Genomic DNA, 18,160 nt, shown 5'->3' with positions numbered 1-18,160 from the left:
ACTCATGTACTCGTATATATAACCCGTCCCAAAAACAGAACCCTACTTTTAGTCGTTTTCACCCTTTTCTTCTTCCCTCCCAGCGCGCCCGTTCGAAAAAATCCTCTCTCACTCTCTCTCTCTCCCAGCGCCCGTCTGGCTGTCCCTCTTCTTCCCTCTCTCTCTCTCTCACTCCCCTGTCCGGCGCTGCTAGACCCTGCAGCTCATCCCTGCGGCCTGTCTAGTGCCGCAGCTCGTCCTGTTCGGTGCTGCAGCTCGTCCCTGCCACTTGTCCGTCAACCTTCATCCTCATCCCTATTCGCTGCCCTGCATGCACGCTGTCGGTCGTCCCTGCCCAGCTTGCCCGGTAATTTCTGTTGTTGATTTTTTATTTTTTATTTTTATAAATTGTTAATATATGTTAGAAATTGATTTTTTTTTTTTTTGGAATATTGTGTGGTGTTGATTTATGAAGATAATTTTATGGGAATTGGAGTAATTCAATCGTCAGGTGGGCCATATAACTAGGTGAATTGAAACCATTGGATGTAAACTTTTTGCCTCAGTTCTCAACAACAAAGGCAAAAGGATAGACTTTTGGCCTTAGTTTCTCACCAACCGAGGCAAAAATGTAGACTTTTGGCCTTAATTTTCAACAACCGAGGCAAAAGGGTAAACTTTTAGCCTCAGTTGCTCACCAACCGAAGCAAAAGGGCAGACTTTTGGCCCCAGTTTCTCATCGACCGAGGCAAAAAATGAATTTTTAACCTCAGTTCCTTTACAACCAAGGCTAAAAACCGCATTTAGCCTCATTTTTTTGAACCGAGGCTAAAAAATTGAGGCCAAAGGCCTACTTTCTTGTAATGTAGATTAATTAAAGATCAAGTAAACCATGCTACAGAAAGTATTGGGATTGAACTCCTATAGTTGAAAGGTTCTTGGACCTGACAGTGATGTTTATTTGCCATGCAACATGGATGAAGTGAAAACACAAATATTAGGTTGATTCAAACATTCCTTAGCCCATTAAAAGTTTTCAATGGTAGGTTTTCAATCCTCGTTGGTTTCTGTGGTGTGGTTCACTTAGCCTTTAATTTACATCCTTTTTGAGCTCATGGCTTAAACTGATCTGTCAAAATGAGTGGACAGCTTGGATAAAACATATACATTGCAATGGGCCTCACAGAACCCTCAATAGGACCGTCCATCTTTAGCCCCAGTGGGTACACATGAAAAGATAACCATAACAAATCTACTCTGTCCATCATTTTTACGAGATTACAATCGGAGAGGAATATAAAAATTAGATAGTTATTGATACAAAACTGCAGGTCACAAATATGATTTGTGATCGTCATCTCTATGGGCACTACACACCTTCCACCTACAGGAACTTTCTGTGCCCTCAGCATCAGTACGCGGATTAGCTATTGAACAAGAGAGTAGCGAGTAGGCTACTGAATTGACATCATCATGTTCTGTGGGCACACTATGATGTATGTGTTGTATCCACACCATCCATCCATTTGGAGAGATCATTGTCGGTCATGGTCCAAATAACGAGGTAGATACAAAGTTAAAGTGGACTGCACCACAAAAAACAGTGGGGACAGTGACCCACCATTGAAACCTTCCTAGGGCTTACCATTAGATCTGTACACGAGCAGAGTAAGCTCAGTTACTCGCTCGACTCGACTCGTAATTACTCGACTTGACTCAGCTCAGCATGAGTTTGAGCCGAGCACGAGCTGATTTTTGATACTTGAACTGATTTCGAGTAGAGTACAAGCTGGGCAATACTCGACTCGATACTCGACTCGTACTCGACTCGGTACTCAACTCGATACTCAACTCGGTGCTTGACTTGTACTCGAGGGTATATATACCCAAAACGAAAAATACCCTAAGTCCCCTAACTCCAGTCGCTTTTCCCATTAGAAAAAACCCTACGCCCCTTCCTTCCCTCCCACTCCCAGCGTCCATTTAAAAAACCCATTCCCTCTCTCTCTCTCTCTCTCTCTCTCTCTCTCTCCCCTGTCCGGTGTCTCCCGGCCCGTCTCTCTCTCTCTCTCTCTCCGGTGCTAGTCCCTGCCGCTCATCCCTGCGGCCTACCCGGTGCCGCAATTCGTTCCTGCTGCTCGTTCGGTGCTGCAACTCATCCCTGTTGTCGGTTGTCCCTGCCACTCATCCCTGCCCTGCATGCACGGTGCCGGTCGTTCCTGCCACAACTCGCCCGGTAATGTGATTTATTTTATTTTTTGTATAAATTGTTAATTATGTCAAAAATTGATTTATTATTTTTTTCTGTTTATCGTGCGGTATTGATTTATTAATTATTTTTTTGAATAAATTGTTAATATATGTCAGAAATTGATATCATATATTGCTGATATATGTCAGATATTGTTAATATAGGTTGATATTAGAAATTGTTAATATATCTAGAAATTGTTAATATAAGTTGATATCAGAAATTGTTAATATAGCTAAAAATTGTTAATATATGTTAATATAAAAATTGTTAATATGTAGCTAATATAGAAATTGTTAATAAGTTAATATATGTCAGAAATTGATATCATATATTGCTAATATATGTCAGAAATTGTTAATATAAATTGATATCAGAAATTGTTAATATATCTTGAAAACTCTGCTTGAATTCGGCTCAAATTCAAACTCGGACTCGAACTCGACTCGGCTCGATATCTGTTCGAACTCGGCTCATACTTGGACGAGTAGAGCACGAGCAGGGCATCCATGCTCAATGCCCGAGCCGAGCCGAGTATGAGCTAGGACTGGGCAGTGCGAGCTGAGCACGAGCTGGGCAATACTCGACTCGGCTCGACTCGACTCATGTACAGCTCTACTTACCATGATGTTTACGTGAGATCCAAGCCGTTTATAAGTTACAACAGACCTTGGAATAAGGGAAAACACAAATATCAACTTGATTTTTTTATTTTATTTTTTAAAGGAACCACCTGAGTTCATTGATTAAAAAAACCGGAACAAAAGGGTGGGGGGCACCACAAAGAACGGGCCTCACCACCAACAAACTGACAGCGCAAAGGAACAGAATAGAGGAACAAAGCTCTTTGGATGGGGCCTACGCAAATATCAACTTGATTGAAAACTTCTGAGGTCCACGGAAGTTTTTAATGGTAGAAGCTCAATCCCCAATATTTTTTATGGTGGGCCTACAAAATAATCTTTCTAAAAGTATGGACAGTGTAGATACAATACATACTTCATGGTTGGGCTCACATCAGGTGGTGACGTCACTTTAGTAGAAAGACACGCTACTGTCGCAACGCGGATTAGATACTGATAGCCAGATCACTACTAAAGTGACGTCTCTAAGGTCGGTGTACTCCACCATAATGCATGTGTTGTATCTATACCACCGTCGAACCATTCGCAGAGAGCATGAGAAAAAAGAATGGGATAGATAAGTTCAAGTAGACCCACCACAGAAACCGTGGGATGATTCACGCCCACCGTTGAAACATTTTTACAGCCCACCATGATATATTTTTTAGATCCAACCTAAGTTAACATAGAGATAGATGAAGTGAAAACAAAAATATCAGCTTGATCGGAAACTACCGTAGCCCCTAAGAAGTTTTGAACAGTGGATGTCACTGTCCTGCTGTTTTCTATGGTGGGTCTGCTTGAACTTTGGATCCATCTCGTTCTTTTTCTCATACTATAAAACGATCTCTCCAAATGGATTGACGGTAAGGATACAATACCCCATCATGATGGGACCATAGAGTTTGGTGACGTCACTTCAGTAGGGAATTGGATACTGACCTTGTAAATATCTGATCCGCGCGGAAACGGATTGACTACTCCCTTGACACCAGCCAATGGCTGGTGGTCGGTGCTATGTGGGCCCCACCATGGTGTATGTTTTTCATCCATGCCATCCATCTATTTTTACAGATCATTTTACAGTATGAGTCCGAAAATGAGGTATATCCAAATCTCAAGTGGATCACGTTACAGGAAACGGTGTTGAATGAGGGTCGACCATTAAAAATATTTTGGGGACCATAAAAGTTTTGGATCAAGCTGATCTTTGTTTTTTCTCTTCATCTGAGCCTGTATGACCTAATCAACAGATTGGATGTCAAATAAACAGTATATTGGGCCTTAGGAGGATTTTAATGGTGGATATCCAATCACTTTTTTTTCATGTGGTGTGGTCCACCTGAAATTTATATCCCTCTCATTTTTGGGATCAAGCCATGAAATGATCTGTAGAAATGGATGAACGGAATGGATGAAAAACATAGATCATGATGGGGCCCAGAGAGCACCTACTACCAGCCACGGAGCTAGTGCCGGGGGGGGGGGGGGAGGTAGCCAATCCGTTTCCAGTCCGCGCCCCTACTGTCGAGTTTAGTAGTTAATCCACGTCCTCCGCGTGTAAGTCCCCAGCAATCGGCTCTTTCACCACCCCCATGCCTCCTCAGACTTGTGGGGGGTTAAAGCAATGTATCCGGTATATCAAAACCGTGTGTCCATGAAATGGGACTTTTCGTTTATCATTGGATGCTCAAAACTCACCCTTAACTTAAACTAGACACACCGTACAATGTAAAATAATGCTTTCTAAAATAATGTCTACACGATCTTAAAAATGTCAAGGGCCCCACCAAAGTCTTCAATCAAACTCATCTTCGAAATAACGAATCAACTAAACATGAGTAATTTATTCAATGGTTTAGATTCATGTATTTCTTCCAACATGTTTACAGTGCAGTGTGAGTAAGCAGTATAAATCTTACACTTCAAACCATTCTAATAATTGTCAGAGCAACTTTATTAATTGCGGACCAAATAATGCCAAATGGATATGCAATGGGTTACATGAAATGATGATATTTGGAAGGAAAATTGACCATACTCCCCGGCGAGTTTGGGCAAGTTACTTAGAAAGTTACGTCATTCCATGTACTACAAGATGAGCCTCCTGACATTCTTCTGAAAATTACTTGGACCAAAATGTCATTGTCCTTGTTTCACTAATTGTACATTTTTTAGGAAAAAAAAAAATTATGTCGTATTTATTGCCAAGAAAGTGATGTGTACGTAACCCTTTTTTGCGTGCCGGCAAGGACCAAGCTCATGGGGCCCACATTGATGTGTGTATAATCCATGCCGCCCATCCTTTTTGCAATGTCATTTTAGGGCTAGGGCCTAGATATGCTTAATCCAGAGCTTGTGTGGGTCACATAATAGAAAATAATGGTGACAATGGAACCCATTGTTGAAACTTTTCAAGCTCACTATGATGTTTGATAGAAGTGGATACTGCCCAAGTCAGGACTTTTTCGGGCCCATGCGGAGTAGGCCAACAAGGTGGGCAGAATGTATCACCCCATTGTGGGCCTTAAGCTATAGTACCAATGGTTTGGTAGAAAATGAGGTGAATACGTTCAAAACCACGATCCATACAACATGACAACCACAACCCATATAACATAGCAACTACAACCTGTGCAAACCACGACCCAAATGGGCCCACACTGATGTCTGTGTATAATCCATTCCGCCCATCCTTTTTGTCATGTCATTTTAGGGCTAGGGCCCAAATATCAGCCCGATCCAGTGCTTTTATAGCCCACAAAATAGAAAATAATGGTGACTGTTGAAAGTTTCTAGGCTCATTGTGATGTTTATTAAATGTGGACATTGCCCAAGTTAGGACTTTTTGGGCCTATGCCGAGCTGGCTGAGCAGTTGTATGGATCTTAATTGTCATGTTATATGGGTCTTAGTTGTCTTGTTATATGGGTCTCAGTTGTATGGAACATAATTGTCTTGTTATATGGGTCATAGTTATCCTGTTATATAGGTCATGGTCGCAGTTATCCTGCTATATGGGTCTTAGTTGTCCTGTTATATGGGTCTCAGTTGTATGGATCGTAGTTATCCTGTTATATGAGTCGTAGTTATCTTGTTATATGAGTCGTAGTTATCCTGTTATATGGGTCACGGTCGCAGTTGTCCTGTTGTTTGGGTCTTAGTTGTTCTGTTATATGGATCTCAGTTGTATGGATCACAGTTATCCTGTTATATGGGTCGCAATTATCCTGTTATATGGTCGTGGTCGCAGTTGTCCTGTTATATGGGTCTTAGTTGTCCTGTTATATGGGTCTCAGTTGTATGGATCATAGTTGTCCTATTATATGGGTCGCAATTATCCGGTTATATAGGTCGCGGTCGTAGTTGTCCTGTTATATGGGTCTTAGTTGTCCTATTATATGGGTCTCAGTTGTATGGATCACAGTTGTCCTGTTATATGGGTCGCGGTCGCAATTGTCCTATTATTTGGGTCGCAGTTGTCCTGTTATATGGGTCGTGGTTATCATGTTATATATGGCCCACAATGGAGTGATCTGATCCATCTACCTTGTTGGCCAGCTTGTTGTGGGCCCAAAAAGTCCTAACTTGGGCCCACATTGATGTTTGTTAGAAGTGGACAATGCCCAAGTCACCATTATTGATGTTTCAACAGTCACCATTATTTTCAAAAAGCCCTGATTTGGGCCCACATTTGATCCATTGATGTTTCAACAGTTACTATTATTTTCTATTACGTGGGCTACACGAGCACTGGATAAAGCTGATATTTGACCCCTAGCCCTAAAATGACATGGCAAGAAGGATGAGCGGCATAGATTATACACATACATCAATGTGGGGCCAAGTCAGGACTTTCTGGGCCCATGGCAAGCTGGCCGACAAGGTGGATAGATCAAATCACCCCATTTTGGGCCATATATAACAGGACAACCACGACCCATATAATAAGATAACTGCGACCCATATAACAGGACAACTAAGACCCAAATAACAGGACAACTGCGACTGCGACTCATATAACAGGATAACTGCGATCCATATAACGGGACAACTGCGATCCATACAATTGAGACCCGTATAACAGGACAACTAAGACCCAAATAACAGGACAACTGCGACCACAACCCATATAACAGGATAACTGCGACCCCATATAATAGTACAACTGCAATCCATACAACCGAGACCCATATAACAGGACAACTAAGACCCATATAACAGCACAACTGTGACCGCGACCCATATAACAGGATAACTGCGACCCATATAATAGGACAACTGCAATCCATACAACTGAGACCCATATAACAGGACAACTAAGACCTAAATAATAGGACAACTGCGACCGCGACCCATATAACAGGACAACTAAGACCCAAATAACAGGACAACTGCGACCGCAACCCATATAACAAGATAACTACGACCCATATTATAGGACAACTGTGATCCATACAACTAAAGCCCATATAATAGGACAACTAAGACTCATATAACAAGACAACTGCGACCGCAACCCATATAACAGGATAATTAGGACCCATATAACAAGACAACTGCGATCCTTACAACTGAGACCCATATAACAGGATAACTACAACCCATATAACAGGACGACTGCGACCCATATAACAGGATAACTATGACCCATATAACAGGATAACTGCATCCATACAACTGAGACCCATATAACAGGACAACTAAGACCCATATAATATGACAACTACGATCCATACAACTGCGGCCCATTTGGGTCGTGGTTTGCATGGGTCATAGTTGCCATGTTATATGGGTCATGGTTGTCATGTTGTATGGATCGTGGTTTTCAACATATTCAATTCTTTTTCTACCAAACCATTGGTACCTTAGCTTAAGGCCTACAATGTGGTGATCCGATCCATCTACCTTGTCGGCCAACTTGGCGTGGGCCCAAAAAGTCCTAACTTGGGCAATGTCCACATCTAACAAACATCACAGTAAGCCTGGAAACTTTCAACAGTCACCATTATTTTCTATTTTGTGGGCCATAAAAACACTGGATTGGGCTGATATTTGAGCCCTAGCCCTAAAATGACATAACAAAAAGGATGGGCAGAATGGATTATATACATACATCAGTGTGGGCCCATTGGGTTGTGGTTTGCATAAGTCGTAGTTGCTATGTTATATGGGTCATGGTTGTCATGTTATATGGATTGTGTTTTTGAACGTGTTCACGTCCTTTTCTACCAAACCATAGGTACCATAGCTTAAAGCGAACAATGAGGTGACCATTCCATCCACCTTGTCAACTTACTCCGCGTGGACTCAAAAAAGTCCTAACTTGGGCGGTGTCCACTTCTAACAAACATCACAGTGAGCCTGAAAAGTTCCAACAGTGGGTTCCGTTGTCACCATTATTTTCTATTATGTGACCCACACAAGCTCTGGATCAAGCTGATATCTAGGCCCTAGCCCTAAAATGACACGGCAAAAAGGATGGGCGGTATGGATTATACACGTACATTAATGTGGGCCCCACGAGCTTAGTCCTTGCCCACACGAAAAAGGGTTCCATACACATCACTTTCTTGGCATTAAATACGATGTAACTACTTCTTCCCTAAAAAACAGTACAACTACTTAAACAAGGACAAGGGCATTTTGGTCCAAGTAATTTTTGAAAGCATGTCATAAGACCCTTCTTGTAATATATGAAATGACATAGCTTTCTAGGTAATTTGCCCAAACTTCGAGGCGATATGGTCAATTTCCCTATTTGGAATCGTGCGAATTATTGGAGCGTGTAGGGGACGAGGATTGCATCCTACCCCGCCTGTCTCCAGCTTTAAGTGGCCACCTTGATGTATGGATCTTATCCACACCGTTTATTCATTTTTTTCATATCATTTTAGTCTATAGATTTAAAAACGAAGCAGATCTAAGGTTCAAGTGGACTACACAATGGGGATTAAATTCTTACAGTTGAAAACTTCCCCACATAAGTTTTAGATGGAGCTGATATTTGTATTTTCTCTTCATCCAGGTCTATGTAACTTTATGAATAGGTTGGATGGAAAATAAACATCACGGTGGGCCTTAGAAAAGTTTCAATGGTGAGAACCATTATCACCACTGCTTCCTGTGGTGTGGTCCACTTGAGCCTTTGATCTCTCTCTTTTTTGGTCCTGTAAGCTACAACGATACAAAAAAATGAATGGACGGTGTGGATAAGACCCATATACCATGGTGGCCACTCAAAGCTCCTGCCCATTCCCAGTTGAGACCGGGGGTAGGACACAATCCGCGTCCCTGTTTAGGTGGGTAACTTTTTACTATAGACCTGACGTACCACCCACCTTTTTTTATTCGACTCGAACAAAACTTACCTTACCAAACCAGACCTCTACCCACAGTACCCTAAAAATCTACTTTCATAACATAAGTTTTCGGGCGTCGAAAAGGAAAAACATACAAGGGAAGAGTCTACAGTACTATTTTTTTCTGTTTGGGTGTAGGAAAGGGACGTGGATTGCCTATAAACAGACGTAGAGTGCATAATTCGCCCCTATATGGGGGCCCACATGGTGCATATATTTTATCCATCAAATGGTTCACTTCCTTTTAGGTCATGAGCCAAAAAATGAGACATCCAAATCTCATGTGGTATTCTCATCACTCCCACTTGAGATTTAGATCTAACTTATTTTTGAGCTCATTTTTTAAAATGTGCTGGTAAAATGGATGGACCAGATAAAATACATATATTACAGATTGCATGGTGTACTGCCCTCCGTTGTACATTGAGTTCATCCATCTTTTGAGATCATTTTAAGGCATGGGCTAAAAAATGAGGCACATCAAAAACTAAAATGGACCACACCGCAAAAAGCAATGGTTACAATGATACAACAATATGTTTGTCTTCTAGGGCTGACCCTGATGTTTATTTTTCATCTAGTTCATAAGGTTCCCAACAAATTGACTTGTTAGAAGAAAAAAAAAAAAAAAAAGAAGCCTTGTTCTTTGAAAGATATATCTCGTGATATAGGCTTATACGAGGGTTTCAACAGTTCTGAAACCCTTGAAGAGGTCGAGTAATTGATCCAGGTCGCGATAAGGGGCCTACCTAGTCACCACCTTGATCCAAAATGTGGGCCCCCACCACCCTGGACGTATCACCGTTCAAACCTTCTTAGGTGTGACCTACAGTCCAACAGGGTCCCCCATCCTACATATGGTGTATAACCTTGCGGTTCTTTTTTTTTTGTCTTTTTTTTTCCTGTGCTAGTACACACCCATGTCAGTACACACTCCGTGTTAGCCACCCCCGCTAGGGATCGATACCAAGACCTCAAGTGTTGAAACGAGGTTCATCCATTTTTCCAGTTTATTCTAGGTTTGGACCCATGGATCAGTGGGGCCCATACAACGTGTGTATGATACCATTCGTCCATCCATTTTGCCAGCCCTGTGGATGGGCCAAATCCTAATCTCAGATGGACCGTATTTCAAGAAACAATGGGGGATTGACGTCCACCATTGAAACCATTTGTGGGCCCACCATAATGTTTATTTGCCAATCAACTTCGACGGGTTGGGCCCACTGTGGACTCCTATCATGATGTAGGTGTGTTACCCAGGTGGCCCACCTAATCTAGCCACGGAAATGGACCACAGGCCTTGGTAGGCCTACCAAAAATGAAACGGATCCAAGGCTCGAGTGAAATGCACTCTAGGCATAATTCACGTACTATCTTGCAAACATCACACTGATCTGACAAATATGAACTATTTGATCAGCGTTTCTTAATATGGACGGTTGAGATACTCTAAATGAAATAGGTCCAATTAACAATTTGATCCATCTATTTTTAGGCCATTTCATGGATTCTCATTATTCTAAAGAATCACTTCTGTTAAGTAATTGTAATCATCCCATGGTAGAAAATAAGACACAAAATCAAAGATAGATTGGATCATCCAATCGTCTCTCTGTACACACATACAGCGGAGTGCATTTGAAATGGACTCTAACGCAACCGAGCAAGGTCCATGATAAATGCCATTTCTACCATTTACAGATGGAAGGACACGATTCAGCTTGAAATAATAGAGAGGAACATTGCAATACTAAAATGGTTGTGAAATAAGGCTAAATTAAGAGAGGAACATTGCAATACTATAATGTTTCTAAAATAAGGCTAAATTGAAATCATAACGCAATCCTCCAAGGATTGAAATGTAAAACTTAGCACCGGATTGCAAAGAACCATAATGTGCACTAAGTATGGAGATCGAATAAACTGAATACATCGCGTATCTAATTAGGACGCCATCGATGTAGGCTTGATGAAACATAGTTGGGACGAATCGCTATAGGGTTGATGCCCTAATATTTCTTATGGTATGGTCCACCTAATACTTGGATCTCCTTCATTTTTGCGATAATGCCCTAAAATTATATTGAAAAACCAATGAATGGGGTAGATACAGAATACACATGTCAAGGTGGGTAACAGGTAAATGCCGCACTGTCTTGGGTTAGGATAGGGTTCCACCTAATCCACTCCCGTGGTGCAGGCGTGCAGCAGATTCCAATTCCAGGTCAGATAAAGAAAAGCGGAAGCGTTGACATGGGAAACTTCCATGTGGGCTTCGTTATGACGTACATGTCAGATCCACACCGTCCATCCTTTTTTCCATACCATTTTATGTAATGAGATATAAACCGAGGTAAATCCAAGGATCAAGTGGACCACACTACAGAAATGGTGGGAATTGGACGCCTAATGTTGAAATTTTTTGGGAGTCTCGTAGGGCTCCGGTTAAGCTGAAATTTATACTTTCCCTTCATTTTTTGTGTGGTCTACTTAAGGCTTCATTTTTGGGGATCAAACATCCACAGTTAAGAACTTTCGGGAGAAGTTTCGGATGAAGCTGATATTTATTTTTTTACTTTCATCCGCGTCTACATGACATTATGAATAGGTTGGATGGTAAAAATACATCACGGTAGCCCTTAGAAAGGTTTCAACTGTGGGTGTCATTATCACTGCAGCTTCCTTTGGTGTGGTCCACTTGAGTTGTGGACCTACTTCATTTTTAGTACCATACCTTAAAATTATCTAAGAAAAGCGATGAACGGTGTGGATAAAACACTTACATCACTGTAGGCCCCACAGAGATGCAATTGCGTCCGTATTTTGTTAGCTACCAAGAGTCATCGACTATGACGTGCACCAATGAGAAGCGACGGCACTGAATTTTCCTCTGCCTTCAATGCATGCGATCCACACCCTTAACTCGAAAAAAAGAAAAAGAAAAGAGCAGAACTCTCAGGGCATCAATATGAGAGAAGCTCTCAGATTATGGTTTTTCTACCAATGGAGATTGTGGTTGTGGCATCAATTGGGGCCTGTTCAGGCCAGAGAACAACAATCTAGTAGAACTGGAATTACCCATGAAGAATAAAGAGAAGATTACATATATTATTCTCTAACATTTCACAAGATCTATAGCAAGAAATCAATAAAGTAACACGAACCACTCAATTAAAACTATAATAACAAACATCTTCTACAAACGGTTCTGTAATGGAGTAAAAATTCGACTTCTGTGGGGCCCTCTGACACGCAAGCGACGAGCCAATCTCCATCAGCCACATCAGTAGATAATAAGAGACGGTATGTGTCGGATCTTATACCAGTCCTCTCCCTCGTTCTCTCCCACCCTTTCTGTGAGTTCTTCGGCAATCATCGTCAACTTCAATTCTTTGAGGGTGGTTACATGTTGCAATCCATCAGGAATCATTTTTAATCTTTTACATCCTAACATTTCTAGAAATTTAAGATTCGGCATCGCTCCTTCCTCCACTCTCCACTCCTTTAATTCAGCTGCATGGATACTCAAACTTTCGAGCTGCAGAAACCCTCCGGCGGAGCAAACCATTTCCTTTCCCATGTAAGCTTGCACTTCTTTACTCATCCGGATAGCGCTGGTGTGATGTTGGCGTAATCTGAGAATCCGTAGGTTCGGCAGCTTCTCCAGCGTTCCCATTGGATCTTGCTGTATTTGGGACCCAATCAAGTGTAGCTCGGTGAGGTTAGGTGGGAATTCATGCAGATCCAGAAATTTCTCTAAGCGTCCGGACAATGTCATCTTATATAGATGCTGATGATTTGAGAAGGACTCAAAAATTGGAATCGAACATCCAGATCTTGTGATTAGCGATAATGTTCTGAGGCGAACCAATTTACAAACGGAATGGGATGATGCCATTTCCAGATCATGCAATTCCAAATCTCTCAAATTGGTCAGTTTCTCTAACCCAGCTTCTATCCAGCTGTCTGCCTTTGCTACCTTTAGAGTCTGGAGATTGCTTAGGTGATGGAGTGGCGTGCGTTTGCTGATTGAACATCCCCAAGGTAGCAGTAGGTGTCGTATCTGTTCCATCTTCCAAATATCATCCGGCTGCATGTTGAACTCCGGACAGTGTAGATCAAGTGTTTGTAAATTGGACAAGCGGGTTATAGTGGATGGTAGAATTTGAATTACCTTGAGACGTAAGTACCTCAAGTGGATCATATACCCAATTTCATCTTGGAGACTAGAGAGTAGTACATTTTGGAGATCTATCACCCTAAGCAATTTGAAAGCTCCTAATAGGATTTTCAACTGCGGTTTCTCCAGCGTTTCACTGATTCCACCGAAGTGCAACAAAGAGCGAAGGTGTAAAGTGGAGCGGTAAAGGGAGAGAGACTTACTGATGCCACCAGAAGTAATTGCAAGTCTGCGTGCCATGGTCTGTGATGTAGGCGCTATGTTCCCATGCACATCCAGAAATCTCTCCTCCTTGCCTTCTGATATTGAGAGGTCGCGTAGAAGATCATGAATACGACATCTTTCAACCGTTCCATTGCTCTTCCTTCTTGCCACCTGAATCATGCTTCGATTGATGAGCTCATTGAGGTAGTCTTCTGCAACATCCTCCAGTTCTTCTCCTCCTCTTTGCTGCACGAACCCTTCTGCTATCCACAACTTGATCAAGTCGTCCGCTCTAATTTCAGAGTCTTCAGGAAAAGCTCCAAAATAAAGAAAGCAGGGCTTCAAGTAATAGGGCAAGTCATGGTAGCTCAGGGCCAATATGCCCGAGATCGCATCTTCGCTTTCATGTAGATGCCATTCGAGACTTGTAAGCACTTTGTACCACTCATTCACTGATTTCTCTTTCCTTGATAGGACGCCTCCTATTACTGCAATAGCTAGAGGTAAACCACCACATTTTGCAACAATCTTTCCCCCCAGCTCCTCCAGATTTGGAAGGCATGGAGGAGCAAGATTTCCTGGAAGTGCTTTTTTATGGAATAATTCCCAGCTCTCACTTTCATTAAGAAAATGCATTTTATGGGGCGTGCTCTGTGCATCGGCATACTTAGCTATCTCTTCATTGCGAGTGGTGAGCAGCACCCTGCTGCCCTTTTGCATGTCTGGAAATGCAGAGACCAAACCGTTCCAAGCGTCTCTCGTCCATATATCATCAATTACCACCAGATATTTCTTCCCTTCCAAATGATCATAGAGCTGCTTACCCAAATCTTCCTCAGCCATCGTCTCCCTTTCATTTCTTCCCAGAGATTTTAGAATGCTCAGGAAAATCTCTGTCAGTCGATGTTCTTGAGACACAGACACCCAGGCATGAAAATCGAAATTCTTCTTTATATCGACGTTATTGTAAACTTTCTTAGCGAGAGTGGTCTTACCTATTCCTCCCATACCAGTGATCGAAATGACAGCACGCCGCGCATCTCCTTCAATCAGCCGCCCCACCAGTGTCTTTGTCTCATCTTCAACACCAACCACATCGGCTTCCTCTGCGATGGAAGCCCTCTCCCCCCTCCATGTATAGGTTTGATCTGAAGAAGATGAAGCTTCTCTGGATGCTGATATATTGTCGATGCCGAGCTCTGGTCTGTTGGACAAGATCTCACTGAGCCTTCTTTCTATGTCACTGATCTTCTTTCCAACCTGGCAGATGGCTGGGATATCTGTGATGCGACGAGAAAAACTTCCTAGGATTCTCATGAATCCAGCACTTGTCTCTCCTCGCTGTTGTGCAATGTTAAAGATGTAGGAGTCGATGATGTCCTCAGCATCAGAGGCTACGTCTCTTACTTGGCCCACCCAACGCTTAACCACAACATTTTTTCTGCGCTTCCCATCGAAGTGCTTTAGTAAGTCACGTATTTCTTCAAGTTTTTCTTCAAGAGATGTGACCCGCTCATGTACTCCTTCAAGGAAATATGCTTGATTTGTTAGAAAATCGAGCAATTTTTGTATGACGAACTGAACAGCAATCTCAGCCATTCTCTTGCTCTCTCTCTCTCTCTTCTTCAGAAGTCTCTATGTTTAAAGCAAGCCTTTCATCAACTCCTCCTTTGAAGGGAAGAAGGAAGATATCTCCATAAAAAAGCAAAAGCAAAGGCTCTCAATTATTTCACCTCTGTGGTGTTGAATTTAAAACATTGAATATTTTATTATTATTTTATTTTTAACTCACAACCACACACACCACAATGGAGGTGGATCCAAAATTCAAGTGGGTTGCACAAGAGGAAACAACGGGGATTCAGTGATCACCGATTAAAACATTCGTATGGCCGCAAAGTTTCATATCAGCCTAAGTTTTTAGTGTTTTCACTTTCATCCAGTGGAAATGACCTTATAAATGGATTGGATAGCATACAAACATCAAGATATCTTTCTTAGGAAGGTTTCAACCCGATTTTTGGTCTCATGTCCTAAAATGACCAGAAAAAACGTATGGACGGTCCAACATCACGGTGGGGCCCACCTAGGATCCTCTTGCGACATGACCATTTATTGTCTAATGATTCAAATGGTGGCCCATCCGTTGATGGATCTGGCCTTAATCTTGTGCCAGATAATCTTTGACGGTGGGGCTGCTGTTTTCATATCGCTGACGTCCTACACAAGTGGCACGATCGTGGTAAAGATATTGCGGTATTATAAATAGACATTAATTGACTGACCTTGATTTGAAAATACCATCAACTTGCTAGTAGATTATTCATTTGATTAAGAAAGGCTACCAACCACATGAATTTGAGTAATTCTTCCTTGTGCAGCCAAAGTATTGATTTTGATTTGGCATTGCATTGAGGCCTAGATGGGTCTCACTTGGATGCATGATCCAAACCGTCCACCTTCTTCATTTAACGGTAGATGGATGACTATCTAAAAATCACAAGGTTTGTTGATTTTACACAGGCACCGGAAGGAAAAGTAGCATACCTTCTTTGGCCAATAAATAAAGAGTGCGGACGTCTAGGTTGAAGGCACAGGTAAATTCAGTGCTGTCGCTTCCATTCGTCCACGATCTTTTGAAAGACTCAGCCAACAAGATAAGCCGGATTTCTCTCTCCCAAATAGATTGTTAACTACACAACTTTCAACTTTTAATCGTGTGTAACCTTTTTCTGATTCCCACTATGATTTTTTATGTTAGATATATGGTCTTTCAATTTTTCCAGATAATTCTATAATTTTAGAGCATGATACTAAATATGAGGTACGTCCAAAGCTCAAGTGGATCACGCCACACAAAGTAGTCGGGTTGCCCTGTATACTATTTCCAATCATATGGTGGACCTGAATAACCAACGGCGCTAATTTTTAGCCTAGGCCTGACTTATGTGGTTGTTGGTGTGTATTTCACTTAAACATCATGATGCGGCCCACCCAAGCCCCCCAATCGTTATGGGACCCAATGATAATTATTAAATTAATGGTGTAGATGATTGAGCAGGTAGTTTTTGTTAATTACTAATAACAAAATAAAATATATAATATCATGGTTAGATAAGTCAACGACCTTCACAACTTATTTTCCAAAATTATAATTTTTTAAATTGAAGGATTCCCTTTTATTACATTGTAACAAAATTGAAACAAACGATTCAAAAATAGACGGTGGATGTTGCATGATTTTGTATGCATCTTTAAGAAAAAGGAAAAGAATTTTTCTTTTCTTTTTTCTTTTGTCTGTTTGGCCTATTGTCATCTTCCACATAACATTAAAACGACATTAAAATTTAAAATAAAAAAATAAAAAATAAAAAAAAGAAGGTCGGCCTTCTAGAAACCTTTCCATGTGCCAAGCTTCCCATAGGCCATAGGTGGTTATTTAGATAAGAAAAGGATAATGTACAATCTCGGGTGAGTGATCCAAGCCATTGATATGATGGGCCCCACTGTGGATTACCTAAGAACGGGAAAAGTATTAATCTTCATTGGAAATAATATACAGCAGCAGTCTATACTCAATGAGTACCGTAGATTCTTGTTTTCGTTGGGGGTTGGTTTCACGTCCATGTCTAAGCTTCTGACTTAGAGAGATATCTAAAAGGAATTAATTATTGGACGCTTGGCTCGAGTTTTGCTCGGGTTTTTAGTTATGGCAAATGGGGTCCATGATCCAGTGATCTGGGCCATTCAAATGTTGGGACCCAACGTTGATAGATTATGACCGGAAGATCTTCTATATAGGGCAAAGCTAAGCGTTTGATTTATGGTCTACAAATGGACGCGGATTAGGTGGTGTTGGGCGTTGTGGGGCCCAACTTGATTTATTTGTTTTATATCTACGCCGTCCATCTGTTTCCCAGCTAATTTTATAGCGTGAACTAAAAAATGAAGCAGATCCGAAGCTCAAGTGGACCACACAACAGGAAACAGTGGGGTAATGACACCCACCGTTGAAACCTATCAAGGGCCCACCGTAGTGTTTATTTCTCATCCAACCTGTCGATAATGCCTGATCCAAAACTTTTGTGGGCCCGAGAATTTTTTTAATGGTGGGGATTCAATCACTACTTTTCCTGTGGTGTGTGGTCCACTTGATCTTCGCATCTGATTCGTTTTTGGGTGAGGCAGCAAAACGGATGGCCGGGGTGGATGTAAAACACATGCATCACTTTGGGCCCCACAGCGGCCAACACACCACTGCTGGAGGTGGTGTTGGCAGCACAACTGATCCGCGTTCTCTTACCAATAGACGGCTAGGAAAAGAGATATACGAACGGTTCTCATTAACTGAAGTTATGGCCAAGATTATTGGCTAGGATCTTTTGATTCGCCCGGAGTTTTTGTCTGTGGCCCATCCACGGTAGGATGCGACGGACAGAAGATTCGGATTGATGAATTATATATCCCACTCGTCAATACTGGAAACCCGATTGGCTTGAGCTTTTATAACAACTGATTGCTTGATATGGTATCAGAGCCTATTGCAAGTGTCTGACTGA

The 18,160-nt window shown here is 41.7% G+C and overlaps 1 protein-coding gene across 1 annotated transcript; it reads right to left on the bottom strand.

Annotated features, from left to right (window-relative positions):
* Positions 1–12,500: 12,500 nt before the first annotated feature.
* LOC131255339 (probable disease resistance protein At1g58602) lies at positions 12,501–15,200 on the bottom strand. The gene has a single exon (XM_058256040.1). It carries the CDS (start codon positions 15,198–15,200, stop codon positions 12,501–12,503), a length of 2,700 nt encoding a protein of 899 aa, XP_058112023.1.
* Between the last annotated feature and the right edge of the window lie 2,960 nt (positions 15,201–18,160).

This window comes from Magnolia sinica, chromosome 9 (genome assembly GCF_029962835.1).
Source record: "Magnolia sinica isolate HGM2019 chromosome 9, MsV1, whole genome shotgun sequence".
Classification (NCBI taxonomy): domain Eukaryota; kingdom Viridiplantae; phylum Streptophyta; class Magnoliopsida; order Magnoliales; family Magnoliaceae; genus Magnolia; species Magnolia sinica.
Note: the sequence above shows the minus strand (reverse complement) of the source record. Positions and strands in the feature narration are given on the sequence as shown.

Excerpts from the sequence above, each read along its gene's own strand:
- LOC131255339 (XM_058256040.1), bottom strand. The coding sequence starts at position 15,200 with ATGGCTGAGATTGCTGTTCAGTTCGTCATACAAAAATTGCTCGATTTT.